Raw genomic sequence first — 23981 nt, 5'->3', positions numbered from 1 at the left:
AATAATATTGTAAAGTAAAACAAAGATAGTTCGGACTAGATGAATTATTTTATTGTTAAACACAAATTCACAAAAAGCCACTGCTGCTGTAAATTCAAGTAAATGCTAATAAGATAATATGGTAGAAAGTAAGATGATTCAAACGGAAGAAATATCGAATGATCAGATATGTAATTCAAGGGAATTTACATAATGAGTATTTGTTAATTTAAAAGTGAGTTTAAGTGCGCCTATAATTACAAAGTAATCATTTGTCCATTTAGTTTATGTTGAGCACTTGCACTTAACTAACGCTAAGGGCAATGGTTTTTGTAAATTGCTTACTTTGCAAACAATCGCAGAATTTACATATTCAAAGATAAACAAGTATAATGTACACATTTATTAAAAATTCATGTGAATAGCTATATAATACATTGAGTAAAAAATATACAATTGATAAGATAGTAAAAATAATCTGATAGCGATTCGAATAAAAGTTTGTTTGTGATTTCACAATTTTTTACGAAATTATAGGTAATTAACTAATGCAAATATAACACTACCATCTATTTTTGGCTTCAAGGCCGGTTACGTGGAAACTATTCTCAAAGAAAAATATTTCAGGCATAATAAAACAATGGACACACCAATATTTAACTAGTGCTGATTATTTACAGATTTATCTTACGAATTTCGAAATTTCGATCTTACACACTTCTTTAAGAAACAATAACAATATCAGAGTGTAAGACAGAAACAATAACAATTGCGAATCGAGAGTATTAAAATTTGGCCCATTTACATAACCGGTATTGCAAGTAAAACAATATGCATATATGCATTCACGAAAGAACTAAAATTACACAGTAAAATAATGTATTAAAGTAAAACATTTATCAGAGACCCAATGAAAAGAAACATTTTATGCAAATGTTTGATATTTTAATATTTTTTTCTTTCTTTAATATCTCAGTGGAAAATCCTAATGTGTTACGGTTACATTAATATACCAAGACCGCGACGTTTAAAGTTTGAATTCTAAAAAAGATTTTTATTTAGGTTCGTTAAATAATTGCGTTGATATGGATGTTTCCTTGTTGTGTATCAGGGTTTTAGGAACCTCTAATCCTCGCACCTAATACGCTGGTCTAAGATTCTAGTTTGAGACTGTTCTTTATGAAGAGCACTTATGCATCTCTTAAATTTTTTAAGGAACAAGTTTCACCATTGGTCTTGAGGTCCAATAATTTGCTATTTTTTCATTGTTCTTTTTTTTGTTTTTACTAATCTAAAACAGATCAGTAAAGGCAATCGATCGTAAGAGTTCATAAGCGCTTGTCTAGACAAGCTGTCAGCACCACCTTTTCAATGTGAATGAGGGCACTTGTGATAATTTCGATAATCTGTGCAAATAAGCTAAGAATTATAACCACTCTACACAGTAATAGTTACGTACAGATACTAGACATTTATCGTACACTATGCCACATGTCATAATTGTAGTTGGTAGTCGGTGAGAGGATCGAAATCCTTTTGGTGGCTGGAGTTCGACGCCATAACGTATCCCCACAACCGCATTGCAGCCGCACACACTTTTTGTATCTCGTCGACTTCCTCGAAATCGAGATCTGTTCGCCAATGAAAGGGTGCTACTTTCGAATTTCGAAAAGTGCTCGAGACACCACCCACGTCGTTCTTTGTATGAGTATCTAAAAACTTCTTCACGTTCACGTGAAAATCCAAGCCGTAGAAATTGTACAGTTCCTTCACATGTCTATAGGGGTCTACAGATAAGTCTTCGTAACGTACCACCCTGTTAAATAAAAAAAAATGTTATTTTGAAATATTTGTAGAGTATCTATCATTATGAATGTAGATAATTAACTTAGATAATATTTATTGCTAAAGAGAAGTATACCTAAAAGTACGTGGATATTTTTTTATTAGTCGAACAGCTGCACTGAAGTCTGAAACCATGTCTGCACATACTAATGCAGGGTTAGAACAATCTGGTTCGGTCGGGCACCATTCTCGATGCTTTCTCGATTGTAAAATTCCTCTTGGATCGCGAATCAATAGAACTAAACGTATTCCTAAACTGAACAAATTATTGTTTTGAGGTTTGTCGCATTTACACTATTAATTGAAAAGAAATTGAGCTGCGTTCTTACTTTTCTTGCTCCAGGAGTTTCTCTGCAGCGCGCAATCTTAAACGGACAATTTTCATTGATTGAAAGGGGAATAATTTACAAAATTTCGAAACGAATCGTGGATCCCAACAAATCTTTTTGTGAATCTGACACTGTTTCCATAGATGAGTATTATGATTGAAGACCCAAGGATGCGTTTTACCATAATCCAAATATCGATCTAAGAATATTTTTTTAGATAATTATACTGAGAAAATACTTATCTATATTATGTATTAACTTAAATACCTACCAAGATTACTAAAGTCACATCTTAATAATGCTTCCAGGTTCCTAAGAGCTTCGTCTGCAAGTGGTGGCCCCCTAATTTGTACAATTCCAAAATCAAGAAGAGGTTCATAGTGGTAAAAATTGGCCGGATGTGCGTTGATCACATCTCCAAAAAACGTACTACCGCTTCTCCAGCTTGTTAAAATCACACTTCTCATGGGTCTCCCTCCTTTTTCTAATACTAAGTCTTCTAGCTTACTATAAGAATTATTATATAATTACAAGGAAAGTTTTGTACATTAACTCTAGAAATGAAAATCAATGTACCTAACATTAACTCCATATTTTCCATTGGGATATTTATACCCTTCCATCTCTCTTTCAATTGCCTTTCTTTGCTGATCGACAACTTCTTGTATTTCAGAAAGTGTAACATTTTCAATGGACCCTCTAAAATATGCCTATAAAGCACACATAATTTATAATTAAAGTCTTTTTCCATTTATACACTTTACATCCACACAATGCAAACAAAAATAATAGGGTATTTTTTGTAATTTCTGTCCCCATTACCATATTAAATGTGTTAACTGTTAATTTCTTATTGTGACTGAAAGGATTAATCTCAAGATAAATATTCACTTACCTGAACTTATCAAAAATAAAAGAATGAAAAGAAAAAAAAAACAATTACTTTAAATTCTATTTATTATTTTCGACATTTTTCTTTAAATGTCCTTTTATTTTATACAATGGAGATCAGCTTGTAATACATATTCTACTGAACAAAACTGACAGTTTATGTAAATCTACATGCATTCTGCTTACCGTTACTGGATCTTGAATTTTGATGATGCGTGGCCTTATTTCCACATCCTATATTGAAGAAAATATTGATAGTTTAGCATACTGAAAGTGCATAGTATATTGTGAACACGATAATGCTGCTGATGTAACCAGGACAATATCTTTCTCCCTCTTTCATTATATAGGTAGTGCATTAGTATCCAAAATATGCTAGTAGCGTGAACAGAGTTCCATGTACATTGTAAAAAGAAAATTAAAAGTGCAAAGAAAGATTTGTGCGAAACATGCAAGACATAAAAAAGTCATAAAAGAATAGAAAGCTTCATTACTCATATATACACGTATTTTCCTTATAGCCATTTTTTCATAAGTAATCATTCCAAACTTGTATTACATTAGTATAAAAGAAATTGTGCATTAATATATAATGACTGTAGAATATTAAAATATTTACAGTGTTTTTGTTAATTTTTTGTACAATATTAATATCAAATTACCCCAGTGATTTATTAAGCAGAATATTTTCAGTGTCTATCTTATCTAATACTGCTTGAACCAAAAAAAGAGGGAAGGAAATGGTGGAAACAGGGAGAAAGAGAGCTGGTAACTGTTTGCGATGGTTTGACAGTTCATTGTTAGTGTACAAGTGGAAAAAAGTTAGGTGCAAAAGTTAGACTTTACCGTCAGAAAGAGCGTGTTTGGCGTGACTCAATTTAGAGCAATCCCCACCTCCGATTTTTTACTGACCGATATCACCGGCTGCAGTCGATGCTCAAGGTAGCTGCTGTAGTGTTGATTAAATGCTAAGAAGAAGATGCAAAGGGACGCCAGGCCTATTAGACCATAGAAGCTCAGTCGTTTTGACATCCTTGGTCCTATGGAAATCACAAATATCTTTGTAGCACTGTAGTACGAATGGAACATTGAATGTTTCTTAATTAGGACTTTTGCTCATTAATGATATCACAAGCTGTTATCTTATGTTTATAGATATAAACACATGTCATACACATTTAAATTCTAAGCATAAATGTGCAAGTTATACTTTTATCTTTTATTTCCAGTACAATTATGATAGTTGAATCTCATTATAGTGTTAATGAAATTTTAAAATGGCTTCTATAACAGAAATAAGATTTTATAAGAAATTTCCACAACTGTTTAAATATTTTCACAAACCATTATATCTTATCTTAAAACTAATAGCAACAATAAGAAGTAAAACAAAGTGGAGCTAATATGTATACGAGAATTACGTTAAATAGAAATTTCACCTACATGATTAAATATCATTAAATCGCATTAAAAGACCAATTAACGTCGCGTGATTTGCGTGGGTGATTTGTTATCAAGTCGTATATCATTAACAAAAGTTCCAAATCCGTGGTAATATTTTTATTAATATTCTATGGCAGAGAACGACTACACCGTCGAACCATGTTGTAATATAAACAGCTGATGTAGAATAAATTCCAAACAAATATCAGCACCGCAATAAAACGTCAGACATGTTAATGATTTGCTGCATGGCCAAAATGGTTCCAACAACAACGAGATCTCACCTCGGGATCAAACAGTTCGTTGCATTTGGACACTTCCAGCTGTGAGTTATGTGACTGTCGAAAGACCTCACGTTTTTCTTAACATCTTAAAGTAGCGACGGGAAGCACACGACCAACGTGTAACGTACATCGTGGTCCACTGACGCAAAAAGGCCCGTATTGCGGCTAACATAAGGTAACCACATGATCCACGGGTTCACGTGTATGTAAGATCTAGTAGAGGCAGATAACAATAGCGTCAAGTTCAATATATAAATATGTACTTACACTAGCTTATGAAAATATTTGAACATTTACTACACAATATTTTTATGTCTATATTGTACGTGTTACATAAAAATATAAAATATTATGTTATTTAACGTAAAACGCTATATACAATATTTTGAAATTTGAAATCATTAATACTAATGAGATAAAACTGTTGTGATTATATTGTACAAATTTGAAGTCAGTCTGAGAGTGTATATATGATTTTAATCTTTACTAATACAATCATGATAGCTGAATTTTATAACAGTTTTAATGAAATTTTAAATTTTCCTATATCCATAACAGACATCTACAAGTATTCGAAAACTTCGTAAACTCGTGTATTCTTAAATTCGAATGAAATTCAATACTCAAGTTTCACTTCATAACTGTGAATTTTTATGCAAATAGTTATTTTTATGAATAATTAAAAAAATGGAATTTAGGTAGGAGATTGTTTTATTCACTAAATATTGTAAAAAGTACTATACTTTGGGTGTTTTATATATTTTTGCATATTATGAACTTTCTGTGTATTTTTATATTTTTCAATTTCCCATAAATGCGTACAAATCTCATAATATACAATGGTCCGTATATATTGTATGTACCTGCGATTTTTGCAAGCTGTTTTCGAACTTCAGAACGAATAAATACTTGTAGGTTTAAAAAATCTCTGTTACAATAGTATTATGTACATACTTCAATATTAGAATGTTATTCTATTCTTCTTCTTCTATTATTCGATATTCTTTCAAGTACCAATTGAATCGTGAGGGCGCAGACGGAATAAAGATAGACGTGATATGCACTTTACACACAATTAATTTGCTATTAACGTCAAGTTGAAAATCGCTTTAAAAAATAATTCAGATAAGTGAGTGAGATTTTGTACTGATAGTGGATAAGATAAAAATCTGCTGTGCGGGAGAGGTCGGTATTACGATGATGACCTTACCGATCAAAATCAATATGGCGTCCAATTTGCGTAAACTTACGATATCCATAACTATTTAAATAACGATCTCTGTGTTTTAAAATTAGTATTCTTTGACTCCACTCGTCAAAATTTATCATATATAATAAAAAAGGTCACAAATTTTGAATTTCCCAAAATGAAGTTCAGACCTAATTTTACTCAGCGCTAACTATACGTAATCCATCTAACTTCATCAACAAACATCTGTAACCAAATCTCTAAAAAAATTTCCAATTACAGTGGAACTCCGTTTATATAAACTTCAGTATTAAGTTGATTGAATGATTGATTGAGCCCAATTGAATTATCTCTTACAAGTTGAATGGACATATCTGAAAAATCATAGTGAGGAAAATAAGCGAATTATATATATCTCGAAAAATTCATATAAACAAAGTCCCACCGTGCACAACAAATCGTATAAAAAGTAAATGGCTGTTCTTTCGGAAAAATTTATGCTCCGATTTAAGCAAAACTTTGAAAATAGATTTCTTTTAGGCAAAAACAATGTTTTTCTTAATATATTTAAAGAAATAGGTTTAGAGAAATATAATAAATTCCAAATGAAAAATGATGTGTAAAACCATATATATAAGGAAAAAGTGATTTACGACGAAACAAGAGGAAATTTGGTTTCAGTTTGGAAAACTGAAAAGTTATCTTAATATTTGGATCCCCGACAATCCTTCTCTTAAACACTTCTTTTATCTCCAAAGAATTCATTTTCAAAATATCAACCAAGTTGGAAGACTGTAATTTCGTCAAGAAACTGGAGGAAGATGAGGAGTTCGTCGACTATCAGTGAAATTCACGGAAGTACGCCAGACGTCGCCACAGCTGCCTGGGGGTTGGCCATGGTGTTGATGGGCCCAGCAAGGCAGTCGGATGCTGTTGCTCGAGCAGTGCGGTCGCTGTGGAGGGTGTAACACTTTTGAATCGCATGTTTCTCTCGTCTCCCTTTCTCTTTTGATACGATGTCACGCTCTTAGACTCGGATTTTTCGGAGTCCTCGCATCGTTAAGGTCTTGGTTGCGTCTTCACACGCGTCGTATCTGTTCGTCTCTATATGCTGGCGTATTTCTCCCTTACGGAGCAGCCCGAACATACGCACTCTACAACGTCGTGGGGTATATTCTCGAATTGCGTAGACCTCGTGATCGTCGTGCGTGGAATAAGCGTGAATCCACGCGAGTTTCGGTTAGCGGGCACTGATCGTCCGCCGGTGAAAGAGACGTGGAACGCGAGCACCGTGCATCATCAGTATGCACGTTGTTCCCCGCTTTTTGTGACTGGACGTGATTGGGATAATTCTTGGTGGCACTCCACTGTGCTAGGCTCCGCTGCGTCGGCGACAGGGTCGAAAAATCGTGCGCGACATTTTTACCAAGCACTCGGCCACGGAGATGTCACGCTGAAGAGACCTACGGTGAGTTCCTTCGCTTCACTTTGGATCTGAATTCAGATGGAATTTTAGCGGTGCAACTGGTTTGACCACTTTTTTCGGAGCCAGGCACCCGGTGTTTTGATGAGGATCGGTCGTGGCGCTGTTTGTACCGGATAAATTAGGATGGGTCAGAATGTATCTAATACTTGTTGGTATAGGGGTTGGCCCCATATTTAGTAGCTCAGCAAATATGAATCAAAACTATAATCGTTATAGCAAAAATTTAAGATGTATGGTTAGACTGTGGATTTATCGGCATAATCTCTCCTTAAGTCATATTGTATTTTTTTTAGTTGTGTTTATAAAATTTGAAATTTGTATAAATATCTATAGTTTACATAGTTATGGTATAAGAATTCATATTTGAATTTGTATCATTTTGGTTATGAATAATCATTATACAATATAGAAGATGAAAATTTTGCTGGTTACCGCTAATCATTATGAACTGCGAAAATAGTTATTGGTTGCCAATAATTACTTTTGATGCCAGAAACTTTCTTTTCATTACTTCCGATTATTGACAATTTTTATGAAAATCATTGATAATTATCTGATAATAATAATAATAATTAATTATCGAATAGGAATTTATTATAATGAATATTATGACGAGTAATTAACACTTTTTGTAAAAATTTGTATTTAGGATTAGGAAATTTACATTCGCAATTCTGTTAATAAAAATCCGGATTCTTAATATTATAGATTTTCTATTGTTCTAAACAGATAAATATTAATTTATTATGCTTTAAATATTCTAATATCTGGCATTGCAGTATTTTTTATAGTCTCAAATACGTCAATAAAAGGGGTTTGAAATATTTTTACCATTTTAAAAAGATAGGATATGAGAAGTTGTTACATTTTTCGAATGAGAGAAGCGAATACTGGGTCGTTAAACTCGTACTTCACTCGTATGTATGTTCGAATTTCAAGGTATAACGGTCACCACGCGATTCATCGAAAGATTTGACACGCGTAAAATCGATTCTAATAACGGTTTGCAAATTCCAGCTAATTTCGTTCAAAAATATCTACAAAATTTTAATTTAATAAGTTGATATTGTTAACTATCTAGAAAATTTACTATATATATCAAATTTTATAATACGCGTAATAACTTTAATGTTATAAACATTATAATAATCCGATGTAATATAAACTAAGTTTAAAAAAAGACAGAAAAGAGGGTAAACTTAACAAATTCACATATCAGCTCATAAATTGATATAATATTATCTTTATTGAATTTACTATTTCTGAAGAAGGAGGGAAAAAATATATTTCGCAGATGAGGTAACCTTAATAAATTCATACGTATATCGAGCTCGTAAATCGATAAGTATCGATAGCGTGGGATCAACTTTAATTTAACACGCGAGAATTGTGAGATTGAGGTTAAATTTCAATTTTCCTTAGTAACGTAATTTTTCCGATGAAGATATGTACGCATGATAAAAAAATGGAGGAAGTGGCGAAGTAAAATCATAAAGCGACAGGATATCCCTCTTCTCGTCTCCTTATTCGGTTTTCTCGAATTTTCTTGCCAGGGATCATTCGTCCGAAATTTAATTGCGTGTCTCCACTTTTTGGCCGTAGTCCAAACGGTAAAAACGAAAACTGCCGGTGAATCGGGACTCGCAATGCGGTGCAGGAGAAACGATATGACGGAAAATGTACTATGAAATTCCGTGCAATCGTGCCAGACAGTAAATAGAAATGGAAATGAAAAGTTTTTGATGGATTCCGTTTAACCCTATACGCAATCACCATACTGACAAAATATATGGGGTGTTCTAGTAACATGGTACAATCGGTAAGGGAACGGTTCTACATAAAAAAAAAAATACAATTTTTTTCATGTATTTGCTTGGTTTTCGAGAAAATCGAGAAATTATCAAACATATTTCAAGTCTATCGATGCTAGAATAATATTAAATATAAACAATAAAGAGCTACTGTGTTTTAAAAATAGCTAAAATAAAAATATGGAATTTATATTTACAATTTAAAACCATAGGGAATTTAATATCCTGCTTACACTATGGCGTTCTACAATTAAAATGAATTGAAACCGGTTTGTTTTATGTACATGTTGTTTAAACATACATTTACTAAGGTTAAGGTTTTGTAGTGAGGTTATCGCCGATGACGCTATTTTGAGTCTAATAAATATTTAGACTATCATTCTTTTTTTATCGTTGCGCAAAGTTAAATAAGAATAGCATCTTATGCATGCGAAATCCGCGGACGTAATACCGTACGTGACAAGAATTGGGAATATACTTGCACATGGCGTAGATAAGGGACTATGTTAAATATCACATTTATGACATTAATTGAAAGGTTTATTAAAAAATTCTTTTCCTAGTGATTTGTATTTACTTCAAATTCAAATTCCTTTTATATATATGGTAGTAGTAACAAAGCTTTTTATTATGTGCTAAATATGCAAAATTAGTAGAATAAATTCAATTTAATTATTTATTATTAGTAAAAAATAATGCGAAGCGCAATTTTTTTTAGATTACAATGATATAGTGAAATAAAGCTCTATAGGATAAAATGTAATATCAAGTTGCCTATTTTCAGTTCATTATAAGATCATGTCATTTTATGTAATTTTACAATATGTGGATTTATAATTTTATAATTTATATGATTGTATAATAATTTTATAATTTTAGTAACTATCACTCTGTGCTAACCCCTCTTTTCATCAAGTGAAAGGAAAATAACTAAGAATAATACGAAATGGAACCGTCTCTGTATTATTACAAAAATTCAATTTTAATATTAATATTAATAATGTTATAATAGTAATATTGAAGTTTACAAAATCCAAATAAGTTCGATAATATTTTTCTATCGTTAATTAAAAATTGTTTCAAACGCAAATGGGCTAGTAACTTGCTAACTATATTGGTTTAAAGCATTACTACCGCAACCCATGAAACCGAAAGTAAAACTTGCTAATTTTAAACATGTAACTCTGTAACTTCAACTGCAAACAATTCTGAAATTCGAGTCTACAAAACAACTTGCGTAATATTGACTTTAGTGATTTTTAAAAAACCACAAGATATGATCTAGGGAGAAATACCTATATGTGGTATATCTAAATGGAATAATTATCTCTTATCTAATAACCAAACGTCATTGTACCACTTGGGACCTTCTTATACAATCAAACTGTTAACAGCGAGCAATTATTGTATACTTAAACAATTATTAATGAAATTGTATAAGACACGACTTCTACAATTGTACAAATTACAACTTACCACTATCTTCTATAATAGTAACAAATTCAATAGTAACAAAATTTTACAAACAAATCGTACAAATTATAAATCAACTGATAATCTAATTTAACGTAAAATTATAAAATTACTGATGTTAATTTACAAAATGTTAAGTTACTGATATTAATAGTTGATAAATTCTTGTGCAAGAGGATCCGGACGATAAATTACCGACGAAAAATCACTATATTTTTTCGTTGCATCGAGAACGGTGTGTAACGCAGGTTAGGTTACACCATGTTTTTACAGTGTCCCTTTGTCCTCCGGTTTATTCGCGTTGTTTCATTTTTCTCGTAGGCGGGGAAGTTTAATAACCGGAATTATAGCAACTTTTACTCGAAATACGCTGAGAATGTTCGTGATTTAAGGAAGGTAATTGTCCTCGACAGGCAACGCGCATAAGTCGACCCCGTGAGAAGCATTAGTGAATGAACTGTGTAGAAAAATACTCAAATGCGAAGCTTGCGTGCCGTCTGGCTTGCTTTGTTGAATAAGTTCGGGGGGAAATGGGAGTATTATAATCGATAGAGAGCGCACTCGTCCGTTGATTCATCCACGCACTGTATGCATTATTTCTGACGATGATTATAATTCCACTTTTTCGATGCATCGTCAAATAAAAATACGCTTTTTTACTGATGTACTTCTTCCTTGGTACTTGCAGTTCAATTCATTTGTTTTTCGTCGACTGCAAATAGAAATTATTTAATTTGTTCATTGTAAATAACATTCTAGTGAATTGTGTTTATTTAACATTTAAAGACCATGTAATTTTATTTTCTTGTATTTTAATCCATTAAGGGCCATTGTCGTATTGGCGTATTTTCGTTTGCAATTTTTTTTTTAATCATTTTTCACTAGGCGTCGAGTTCTATTCCCTAATATATTGCAGCTATGAGAAGAAATCCAACGATACGCTTGGTATCTTTCTTTGTCAAAAATAACATGGATAAATATTGATTATTGACACATAAAATAACACCTTAGAGGGTAAATAAATTACAGAGAAAGGAATTCACTTTACAAAAAATGATCATTTATTGATCATCGTGTTTACATTTATAATGGAATGGCAATATTTGCAATTTAATTTAGCTGAAATATTGGCACAGAAGGTTAAACAAATCGGGAAGCTAGTTTCAGGGTCAAGAAAGAGAAGTTTTAGAAAAACATCTTTCAACAATAGTTCCTTGGAATTTACATCTATAATGGAAAGGAAATAAGATTTAAGTGATTATTGTAAGAAGTAACAGGAAGCCATCCGTAACTCGCAGAGCGAGTGGACTACGAATAATAAATAATAAGTAGTGGAATGGAAATGTTTAGAACGAGAATTATTTTTAACCGGTTCGTTGAAGTTCTGTTAACCGCGTTTTGTCCGTTGACTCTCCTTGGTTTTTTCCCTAGCCAGCTAAAATGACTCACAATCAATATGGTATACGCAATACTAAATGCTGCTCAGTTATTGATATTCGCGGCGTTGGACGTTATCCGTGTCTTTCTCTATTATAGAAGCGAACTGACCCTATTGAGTGGATTACCGAGTTGCCGCATAAATTTCTGCGTTTCTGGCTTATCTTCATTTGTTTTCTCAAAGCACGCAAATTCCTAACAGGAGAATCGCAGATTCCTGATACACTAACCAGAAATGCAACTGGGATAAGATTATCATCGGCTCCTTTTACCAAACAAACACCGGCGAGCTGCACAATGCGATGAAACGAAATAATTTCGCTTTAACAGACGCTTTTCTCGCGAATACATTCTGAAAAATTGATTTACGTAATTCAGGGGAATAAGGTTGCGCTGTACATATATTCCATTCGTTAGAGGTTAGATCGATACTTGAACTTCCGGTATCTGTAGACCTTAACATTTGTAGGATTCTTGACAATTTTAATTGCATTGCTTTGAAAGTTCTAATTTGGGATTCTTTAATCTTTAATCTTTGGATCTGACATTCTTTGATGGAAAATTTTTAGATTTGGAATTCTGTAATTCAAATTTCTTCGAATAAACATTTTATTCATTTGGGATCTATTAATCTTAAATAGTAAAATTTACAAGGTTTTAATTTTAAATATTTCAATTTCTAAGCTCCTAACCTAAAATCTGTTAACTTGGAATTTTTAAATTCGAAACTATTAAGTTTCTCAAATTTCAGGTGGCAATTTTTCTAATTAAAAATTCTGGAGTCAGTCATTTTTCTAATTTTATGTTTTTAGCTTCACAGTATTTCTAACGTTAAACCTTTTAAGTTTCTAATTTCAAAATTTTACGTCCCAATGCAAGTGTTAACCATACTTGCATAAAATTTCATTTTATCAGAGTTTAAATTTTCCTTTGTCAAACGTTTCCTGGTAAAAATGTTACCCGGAATTTAGCGAAATACTTTACCTTCTTTGGGGAGTCGGATTACTCACCAAGTCCAGGTCGCCAGCAACTGTTCGTTTGCCAGCGCCATAAGCAAATAAAGTATATGCAAGAACCCGTAAATATACGGCTGTGTACGCAGAGCGTGTTTTACGTAAAATGGCGTCCTCATAGGGAGATTGTTTTTCGGTCGAAAAGAGTTAAAATATTGAAGCACAGTGGTTAACCGGGGCTACGACACGTGTGTGCCATACGGTGTTTGTAATTTGACACCATCGTTGTCCGTGATACGTGAAATTGGGGTTAGCGTCGACCAATTGCCGTAAAAGTAGATCGTTTCCAGTCTACTTTTCATAGCTCCCCTAAAACGAGAGAACCTGACCGATTTTATTGGAAAGTGTCAGAAAAATAATCTTTAATCTCAATCTCTATATAGAGATTCCGGTTTCTTAACTGAGATATTTGGAAAGATAAAATCGAAGAAAGTCTGGAAATAAATTACTTTGAAGCTAAATCTTATATTTAGTAGAAACTGAATGTAAATTAAACTTGTTGGAAGTAATTTTAGCTTTTAAAAGGAGAGTAGACTATTATAGTGCGTCCAGTTATTCATTGGTTTTATCGAAACAGGTGATTGGAAAGGTAAATGGATGGAAAAATATTGTTTTAAAATATGAATTAACTTTATATAATTTTTATAAAATTAACTTTTATTGCAGACTGTTTTAGTTTCTAGTACTTACTTACTATGCTTAATATAGTATGGTATAGTGTACTATACTATATTTAATATGCATGCGCCGGTGATTATGAAAGTGACCTAAGTCGACAATCTAAAAATAATGAGTCTATCAGTTATTTTGCATTGCGTCTATTTACATTACAGTAACCTGAAATCATTTGTGCTGTGTAGTGGAAATTGAAGCGTTTAATTGAGTTGGTTGTTGCTTCGTTAAACAGAATTCAGTTCATGCATCAAATGCAAAACTTTGATGTGAAATGAAAAGTATATGACGTAGGTCACTTTCATAATCTGCGGCACATATATTATACCACAAATGAATTTTTAATTTTCTAAGGAAATGTTTAACGTATAATTGGAATTAGATAGAATGGGTTATACATAAGTGTTCGATAAATGACAGTGTCGAAAATTAGATCTTAATCAGGCGTAATATCTTCTTCGTTAAACCTAACCTAACTTTGAATACATAAGATGAATCTAATTCAAATTTAAATTTAACCTAAATTTGGTTTGAACCAAATTTAATCAAACCAAATTTAAATCAAAACCAAAGTAAATTTAGACTTAATTTACATCGAATTTAAGCTTAATTTAAATTAAGTTTAGATCTATTTCTAATCGAATCTAAATCCAATGTAAACTGAACTATTTACTCTTAATTGAAGTCAAATATAACCGTATAACCTATATGAGATATATTTTAAGTCTTGCTACGACTTGCCCAGTAATTATCGATAAAAAAATTGCTAATTTGATATCGCACGTCTTTCACCGTAGAAGATTTGATCTAAAGACGCTTCTTTCATGTGTATAAGGATAGATACTCAATCGTATCTACGATTCTAACGAATTATTAGTTCATTATTAAATTTAGTTTTACAAATTTCTGACATATTTTTACGTTTCTTTTTATGATATTCGACCATTTGAATTCAAAAATACCAGCTTTGAATTTGAAAAAATTTAAGTTTGATTGTAGTTTATTTCAATTTTAATTTGGACATAATTTTTTTTTTCGAAGAAATTATCTTCTCCAGCAGCATTAGAGCAATATTATAGCGAAGGAAGAATTTAACCTAACCTAGCCGAAGATTCACCGAAATTTAACCCAAGTTTGATCCAAACTTAACCTAACCTGAAACTCTAATACTCTAATGTGAAACCCAACCTAACTTACGACCACGATACTGATTTAATACTTGTACTATTTTCACTGCGAATGTATTTATTTACATCAAATATTCAAAATGAGCATAATTTAAATAAAATCTAACCTCAAATTCAGATTGGAATTGGCCTATAATAATTACTTTTATTGCGAATAGATTCTTGTTCAAAATAACTTTTGAAACAAAATTAACGCTCGTTTGAAAATATTTTCTAAATTCGAAACTGATGTCCCTTAAAAATTGATATGTCAGCTATTACTAAAAGATATAAAAAATTCAATGCTTCAAAATATTTAACTCTTCGAAATGGAAGTAAACTTTATCCAAAAATTTTATCTGAGCGTAAAAATAAGAAAAATGTGAAGACTGGGTAAAGATGAAAATTGAATTTAGGAGCTTTTTGAATAAAATAAAGTTCGACAATCCCCAAAGGAAATACGCTGCGACGTGCAACTGCGACCAAGTTGATCAATATTCAAAGAAACGAGCAGGAAGGAAGGAAACTTTGATAAAATCAACCGCATGGTCTCTGTGGTTCTCACATCATTAATTACTATGTTGTTATATTTCGTTTCCTAATGCGACCAAATTACGACTTAATTCCTTGGGGCGCGTTAACTATCGAGTAGCCATTGGTTATGACTACATCAGAACATCTAGAAAAGAAATCAAGTGGAGCATCTTCGCTAATCAGTACTTAAAGAAACAACGAAGTAGCAGAGGAAGCTTGATAGGATCCTTAGGGAATCCTTCAAAGTTCCTTCGTCTGTGAATCCCTATACTCGTGGCCACGAGCAAATTATCGAATCTCGAACTAATTCAGCACTCGAGGATGAAGTAAACTGGCGAGAGAGGTTCCGTACAAAAGTAAAATAAATTAAAAAAGTTTTGTATTTAGGAAGATAATGCAGGATCTTGGGGTCTGACGTAATTGAGAATGAAAAAGTGAGTTTTTTCGAAATGGAAATATCAAATGGAAAAGCTCTATTCGATTTATTTTTACACGTGGAATAACCGTTTATCGTATTGTCCCTATTCAATTCGGAATTACTTAAGCGCACACATATCCGACAAACTTTCAAACTCGATTTTCTCGAAAACGAAGCTTCGAACAAAAAATCTTTATTCCACATTTCCTGCTCATTTTTATACATAGAATAACCTCCCATCAAATTATCCTATCGAATTCAAAGTTAACCAAACGCGCACATATCCGGCAAATTTTCCAACTTGATTTTCGCGGAAACGAGACGTCAAACGAAAAAACATTATTCTAGAATTCTGACGTATTTTTGTGCGTAGAATACCATCCTGTCCCATCATAACGCGTGTCTCGTGATACCCCACAAAATATGTAGATACGCCTATGAATAAATACCTAGAAGATTATTCGTTACCCTTATAAAACGTTCTCCATTACCGCACACAACGTACTTCATCGTCTGATTCATCCAGCACGACAGATACGCGATACTTCTTTTTTCTCACGGCTAACGAGTTACCTACATAAGTACAAAGAACTCTGCGCGTCTCTTGGAGCGTGCTGGCAGATTATTAAATATTTACCGGAGCCGAGTATATACGCTATCCGTTGGCTGGTAGCGGGCAGGCATGCATATTCCATCCGGAATGACGCAGAGGTCGACTAACATCCTCGAAACGACCTTGACGTCCAACACGTCGGAAGGGGAAACTAGAAACGGGGACTAAGGTGAAAGCTCGGCCTTCTGTCTTACGTCGACGCAAAGTTGAGCGGACGATAATGATGATGACGCCCAGGGACGCCGTTTTTATCTGTTCGACACTGGTTTACGGCACCGATTCCCTTTTCCAGAGCATCGTTAAATCCTTAAGAGATCATGCTACTTTAACAGTAGATTTACCAAAGGTATTCAATGTCAGTTAGTCGCTGAATACCTATTAAGTGTTCCTAGATAATTCAGCAGGTTTGTATTACTGCTCACAAGTACATATATATATTTTTTTTTTTTTTCTTTTTTTTGCCTTCCCTCAAGAGGATTACAATGTCTTCCATTTATGTATCACACACAATGCTCGATACAGTATAGCGAAATATAGTAACGTATATCCACTGAAAGGTACACACACTTGTCGATAATAAAATTTCAAATTATTATAATAAAATTTCAAAATATTTCATCTAACATGTACAATTATACGCATAAAAGTTTTCTGTAGCAAATTGTACGAATACCTTCGCGAGCCACTGTACGTCCGCCAGGGACGTGCAGGAGTTTCAAAGGTTTTATAGGGTCCTTAATGGCTTCAAATGGCACTATACATTTTGTTACATACTACTGGCTACGTCTTTTTATTGTCTATAAAAAAAGGCATCAAGGTACTTGGGTTGAAAATTGAATAGTTTTAAAAATACTTTTCCAATTTTATGAAATTGATGTGTTACAAGTTCATATGTTTCCCAAACTAATTTTCTAAACAATCTTCTACTTTCATAGAGAATGAAAATTAGTTCTAAGAAAAACTTCTTCATAGAGAAATTATTGGCTCCAAAAAAATATATAATTTCGTCACAAAAAAAAAAAAAGAAAGAAATGAATTAAATATCTTTCTAGAACAATTCAATTAGCTATCTTTTTTTATTTTGCTTTAGTCTAGTAACAGCCTCCTTTTCTAGGAAGCGTATCAACAAGCTTCCCAAGTATGTACATAAGTGCGTGATTACTTTCACGACTCTTCTTCACCTTTCTCCATCTTTTTTCTCTGCTACACTCTTTCTCTCTCTGATATTCTCGATATAACGAGATAATGCCATCTGTGTGATCCTGATTCAAAGATAACACGTGTGTATACATTCGCACGATAGGCTGGCCTGATGTAACGATTATGTAACACTTTCATCCGACCTACTGACACCCACAGGCCCGGCCAGTTTTACTTTCGACTACTGGAACAGAATGCACGGCCGCCTTAAAGACGAAGAAAGTGGCCAGACCTCTTAGACTTTCCCCATTTTCACGGTTCCCTGGGATTCCTTAGCACACTTTCCCGCTACACTCGGCTAACAGCCTGCAATAGTAAGAATCTCTCGCAGAGAAACTACAGCGCACCTTCTTGGGCCTTTCTTGCTACTTGATGATCCGATATTGAAATACCTTTTGTAGGACTGGAATTCTTTTTAGATTGTGAACTTTCACAATAGTTACTAGATCACATATTTGTGGTTCTGAACTTGGCTAACAGGCTGATAGGGTAAGAATCCTTGGCAGAGAAACTGCAGCGCACGTTCTTGGGTCTTCCTTGCTACTTGGTGATCCGATATTGAAATATCTTTTGAACATTTTGTAGGACTATAATTCTTTTGAAATTGTAAACTTTCGCAATGGTTGTTATTGGGTTGCCAACTAAGTCATTAGGTGGTATTGACAAAATCCGCAATCGCTTAGTTGGCAACCCAATAGATCACATATTTGTGGTTCTGAACTTGGCTAACAGGCTGATAGGGTAAGAATCCTTCGGAGAGAAATTGCAGCGTATGTTCTTGGGACTTTCTTGCTACTTGGTGACTCGATATAGGGATATTTTTCGGAAATTTTGTGAGGACTATGTTTTTTTAGATTTGATACCTTCACGATGGTTATTTGGTGACTATTTGTGGTTCTGAACCAACAGATACACTGAGGGATAAAAGAAAATTTTAAGGTTAGGTGGTCTTATTTTAAAACTTAGTTATAACTCATAATGATGTTGCGTCTAGGCCCTCTAAAAAGGTATAAATGAGGATAAGTAGTGTAAAAGACACCAAAATTTTAGAAAACAGAATTATATTTGATAAAAACAATTAAATTAGGTAGGTAATATAGATAAGTGTTATCAATATTCTAAAAGATGTCCACTACTCAAGGTACTATTAATGCAGTATAATAGCTATTATACATAAACATGAATTTTAAGCTTGCTTTATCAATCAGTGTACTTGCATACTATTATACAGGATGTTTGGAATTTTTCTGACGTTTTAAAGCTGAGAATTTTCTCTTTCATATGTCAAAGTCAGAATAGAAGGTGTTTTCCTTGAGATGTGATTTTAATTTTTTTCACACTTATATATACCTACAAAGATAAAAAAATTTATTGATTAAAAAAAGATAATTTCGAAAACTGTTGTGACAAAATTGGACATTTCATGTGGTACGTTAATTTTACATCGTTAATTTAAATGTAATTGTTTTTATAATATATTGTTCGAATTCCTTTAACATTTTATATATAAAAAAAAAAAAAATACTGTGGTTGGGAAATGGTTAATTTGCAAGATATTTCTAATTGGAAATACAATATAAATTTGACCTATTCGAGTTATATGAATCGCCCTGTATAATTCCATTAAAAAAGTTAGTAAATTCATCGATATTGAAATTGATACGAACAATAGTCATAAATATAAGCGACGATTTTATACAAAATTTTGTATGAAAATTTCTCTTCGTGAAGCATCGTCGATGCTTCGACAAATAATGGAGTTTACCTGTGAATAGTTGAAATCTTCGTTCACAAATACACACTACGACTAAAAGCTCGTAGAAGATGCAAGAAGTATAATACGTGTCCTATTGTTTGCAGAAGGTGGTAGTGCGCAGCTCGACTTTCCAATCCAATTATTAAACGCAATGTTTGAGTTTCCAATTAGAATCCGTATTTGACTTTCCAATTGAAAGATATATCAGAGCAAACGATTTCGCAACATTAAAAGTCTATTTCTATTTTTTCCCTTCTCGTTTCAGTGCCTTTGAACATTTATTGTATAGATACTTTAATGGCTATTTCCACGAGTTTCCACAACGCAAATCCCTCTTATTTTCTTTGCAGCGTATCTTCGACAGATATAAAACATTATATCGATGCTTGAATTTTACAGAAGTATAGATTTAACAAAGATATCAATTCCATTCTTATGGTATTTCCACAAAGAAATTAGAAGATATTTCCAACATTGAATAAGGCCATGTAAATTTCTCTTTTCTTTTTTTTTTTGTGAAGAAATAATAAATAAGGAATATTTATAATATGTATAATACGATGGTATTCTTGCTCTGCATGAGCATTAAAAAATCCAAAACCACACGTGGAAGTGAAAATTCTCAGTTTGAAAAACTACACAATGCCATGCTATTGGGTTGGCAGCTAAGTGATTGTGGATTTTGTCATTACCAGCTAATGGTAATGACCTTTTGTTATTAGGTGGTAATTTATATCTGCAAAGACAGAAGTATTTATCGAAGAAAGGAAGTCTCAGAAAATTGATAAAGATATTTCTCGAGCAAAGAAAATATTTGAAAGAATCGATGGAGAACGTTCTCTCGTCTGAAAAACAGTCATACATTGAAAGATTAATGTCCTATGAAGCAATCAAATCCAATTAATGGCTGCACCGATTTAATGAGTCGAATCTATTTGCAGTGGGTAACTAAGTAACGAGTATAATCATCCGCAAAAGAATCTCTAGGATTGCAATAGATATTTTAACGTCCTGTTTATCGCGCGAAGGAACGTCTGTATTAATTATTTCGTATAATGAGGCAGAAATTGCAGGTGCAGTTACAAATAGAAAAAAAAAAGAAAGAAAAAAGAAGAAGAAGAAGGGGAAGGGGAAGGGGAAGGGGAAAAAGAATTTTAACGATTAGCACGGAGGAAGCACAAGAGAAGGTAGGAGATAATTAATGATGCGGAAACTGACCTGATACGATCAACAAGATTTTTAACTCTACTTATCGACAATGTAAATCAACTTAAACAACCTTCAATTTCCTGTTCGTATCTTCTTTTTTTTCCGAACTAAAATAGTACAAACGATTGAACTATGTACATAATTCGAAAACACTTGGATATATTGGGAAAGTACTGATATCGCGTTAATGCGCATTATATTTATGAATAATAAGTTTATAAAACGTAGTAGCAATTTTCTACGATCCTACGTTTTCAAAAACGATAAATAGTATTTAGATAAATAGTAACAATTAAGTGAATGATAAATTTAATAAATAATGTACAATAGTAATAAGCAAATAAATAATAATAATAATAATAAAGAAATGTAATAAAAAATAAAAATAAATAAATAAAGTAATAATTAATAAATCAGCAAGCGATAAATAGTAGATAAATAGTAACAATTAAGCGAATGATAAATGTAATAAATAATGTACAGTAGTAATAAGCAAATAAATAATAATAATAAAAAAATGTAATGAAAAATAGAAATAAATAAATAAAGTAACAATTGATAAATCAACAAACGATAAATAGTAACAATTAAGTGAATGATAAATGTAATAAATAATGTACAATAGTAATAAGCAAATAAATAATAATAATAATAATAAAGAAATGTAATAAAAAATAGAAATAAATAAATAAAGTAACAATTGATAAATCAACAAACGATAAATAGTAACAATTAAGCGAATGATAAATGTAATAAATAATGTACAGTAGTAATAAGCAAATAAATGATAATAAAAAAAAAATGTAATAAAAAAATAGAAATAAGTAAATTAAGTAACAATTAATAAATCAACAAAGGATACATAGTAGATAAATAATAACAAATAAGCGAATGATAAATGTAATGAATAATGTACAGTAGTAATAAGTAAATAAATAATAATAATAAAAAATAGAAATAAGTAAATAAAGTAATAATTAATAAATCAACAAACGATACATATAATTCCTACAAATATAGTTAACAACGAACAAAAAGTAATAAATAAATAACAGTATCTAATGCAAGTAACGGAAAGAAAAATTAGTAGAAATCTCTTACCTAATTGGAAATATTTTTTAATTCAATGATATAACACGAATATATCGTTGTATCGAATTGCGAAGTACGTACGCACATATGTAGTAAGAATGGTAGGAACGAGTTCGTACAGTGCCTGCACGGTGTGTATAACGCTCTGGAAAACAATTATCTCGAAACGATCAGAGGCTGCTGCCACGTTCTCCTCGCCTAGCAACGTACGGTTAACAAATGTGAAATATAAACGTCAGGCACGCAGCTCGCAAACTTGCAGAAAACTATATGAACCAGAGCTGTACGTGCATATAGTTGTTAGCAATTTCATACAGGCTGTGTTAGATTGAAAAATTCCCAATGACACAAAGATAATAGTATTTGCTTGAAAAAGTTGCACAATTGCTATGATTTCTAATATTACCATATATTAATTGCCTTTGGATAATTTCGACAACTTTTGGCCAGTAATTAACATGCGAAAATTTTCAATGAAATATCGTAATATTTGTACAGTGATTCTGAATTTTAACGTTCGTATATATAGCAACACGATTAATGTATTCCAACATTAAAATTCAGAACGGCTGTACAAATTTTGCAAGAAATTTATCTTTAGCTCTGTCTCGTTTAAAATTCTCGCTTACCGAAAACTTCCTCAAATAATATTGGGTTGGCAACTACGTGATCGCGGATATTCTTATTAGGTGGTGTTGACAAAATCCGCAATCACTTACTTACTAATCCAATATACAATTGACATATCAGCAATTAAAGATGCGTGAAAAAATTCACGTTTAAATAATTTCTCTGCTGTTTTAAAATTCTTTTCCAATTCGAAAGGAAGAGAGAATCAAAGAGAATCAGAATCAAAGCTATATATATCGAGCCATACACTCTTGAAAAATTATCAGAAAATTTTCCAGAAACCAACAGATTTCTTCGTATCCTTTTATAAAAATTTTTTTCTTATATGGAAACTTTTTGATAAAAGAAGAAGAAATTTTTACGAAAAGATACGAAGATATTTGTTAGTTTCTGGAAAATTTTCTGATAATTTTTCACGAACGTGTGGCTCGATTAAAAGACACGCGAAAAAATTGGCAAATCGTTGAAGGCGAAGTATCTGCGAAAAACTAGTGTAAATTGAGATATTTTCAAAAATTCGCTCTAAGAGTGGAGATATATTTACGAAGACGTTTACACGTGATATTTACAAAGTATAATAAAATATGATAATACACACGTCGAAAATATGAATTTCTTCCGGCGTTATAATTTCTCTTTTCTATCAAAATCACGCGTTTTTTTTTAACGCTTGAACAAACGTGCGAGATTAAGTAAATTGACGTAATCGTTCGCCTTTGGTTGTTTAGTTAAACAACATGTGTCTTGTTTTCGTGGAAATCAAAGCGGAAAATTTGCAGAGAGCAAACGTTTATCAGTTAATGTAAATTGATGGATCGTGATGATCACGCTAGTGACGTGTTATACCTGTTTGTTAAACAATTTCAGACGTCAATTGGACCGAATCCGGCGTACTTGTGTCAACGATTCGGTTTCAACACAGCTCACGTGACACGCGAAGTTTCTAACGCGTAAGTGACACACACGTTATTAATCATTGCGTAATTAACGTTACTTCATTTAACGAGAGAACACAAGAAAGACAGAGAGTAGAAAATGTGACTCAATCTCCTTGAACATAATATAGCCGATTGACTAGCTTTTTTGACAAAAAAAAAAAAAAAAAAAAAATCCTCGTCTACTTTCGTGTGTCCTTCGAAATTAGAAACTTCCATTATACGCGAAATAAATGATAATTAAACGAGGTATTTAGAAAGCCACTTTAAAATGAATCATAAAGTTAACCGTCTCGAACTGCAGATCTTTTGCTAAAATTATTCGATTCTACAGCTGTTCTAAAAAATTTATCGAACAGGCAATTAACACTTTACCGACTGTTAGCGGGTCAACAGCATACGCACGTCCGACCGGCAGCTCGGGCGCAGATTCTCCCTGGCGTCTGCTCTGTTTTGGTTTAAATTCTCCAATACCATTCTTTTTGTTCATCGCGAATGGTAAGTTTTTCAAATTGGTATAAAACTGTGGAAGCTTACGAAGCAACGCAACTGACGCAACTGAGCAAGATACCTTAG

General features: G+C 32.5%; 2 protein-coding genes and 1 long non-coding RNA gene across 8 annotated transcripts in view; 2 read left to right on the top strand and 1 right to left on the bottom strand.

Moving 5' to 3' along the window:
* Positions 1 to 634: 634 nt before the first annotated feature.
* On the bottom strand, positions 635 to 5046 carry LOC139994625 (carbohydrate sulfotransferase 4). Of its 5 annotated transcripts, XM_072017461.1 has the most exons (9): positions 4772 to 5046; positions 3939 to 4084; positions 3231 to 3278; positions 2730 to 2863; positions 2425 to 2660; positions 2154 to 2352; positions 1901 to 2080; positions 1461 to 1795; positions 635 to 1385 (listed from the first exon to the last, which is right to left on the bottom strand). In XM_072017461.1, the coding sequence occupies exons 2-8, from the start codon at positions 4074 to 4076 to the stop codon at positions 1474 to 1476; spliced, it is 1257 nt and encodes a 418-aa protein (XP_071873562.1). In that variant the 5' UTR covers positions 4077 to 4084; positions 4772 to 5046; the 3' UTR covers positions 635 to 1385; positions 1461 to 1473. The 5 variants fall into 5 exon arrangements, with proteins under 5 accessions (XP_071873562.1, XP_071873561.1, XP_071873565.1 ...); XM_072017460.1 differs by having other exon boundaries at positions 635 to 1795; positions 4772 to 5044; XM_072017464.1 differs by having other exon boundaries at positions 635 to 1795; positions 3957 to 4084; positions 4772 to 5034.
* Positions 4214 to 4922, top strand: LOC139994626 (uncharacterized). Its single transcript, XR_011801689.1, has 2 exons — positions 4214 to 4546; positions 4625 to 4922. It is a non-coding gene; the product is annotated as an uncharacterized lncRNA (long non-coding RNA).
* Positions 5047 to 6815: 1769 nt separating the features above from the next.
* LOC139995096 (beta-1,4-glucuronyltransferase 1) overlaps positions 6816 to 23981 on the top strand; it is a 59567-nt gene continuing 42401 nt past the window's right edge. Inside the window, exon 1 of one of the 2 annotated variants that reach the window (XM_072018263.1) lies at positions 6816 to 7428. In XM_072018263.1, the coding sequence (XP_071874364.1) occupies positions 7069 to 7428 (360 nt within the window). In that variant the 5' untranslated portion in view covers positions 6816 to 7068. The remainder of the gene's footprint in view (positions 7429 to 23981) is intronic. The other variant, XM_072018261.1, reaches the window with a different exon arrangement.

This window comes from Bombus fervidus, chromosome 15 (assembly GCF_041682495.2).
Source record: "Bombus fervidus isolate BK054 chromosome 15, iyBomFerv1, whole genome shotgun sequence".
Lineage (NCBI taxonomy): Eukaryota > Metazoa > Arthropoda > Insecta > Hymenoptera > Apidae > Bombus > Bombus fervidus.
The sequence above is the reverse complement of the archived record's forward strand: the minus strand, read 5'-3'. Positions and strand labels throughout refer to the sequence as shown.

Coding starts and splice junctions, on each gene's coding strand:
- LOC139994625 (XM_072017461.1), bottom strand. CDS start 4,076: ATGTCAAAACGACTGAGCTTCTATGGTCTAATAGGCCTGGCGTCCCTT. Junction 2,661..2,729: donor AAATATGGAGTTAATGTTAG/GTACATTGATTT, acceptor TAATTCTTATAG/TAAGCTAGAAGACTTAGTAT. Junction 1,796..1,900: donor AAATATCCACGTACTTTTAG/GTATACTTCTCT, acceptor TTTATTTAACAG/GGTGGTACGTTACGAAGACT.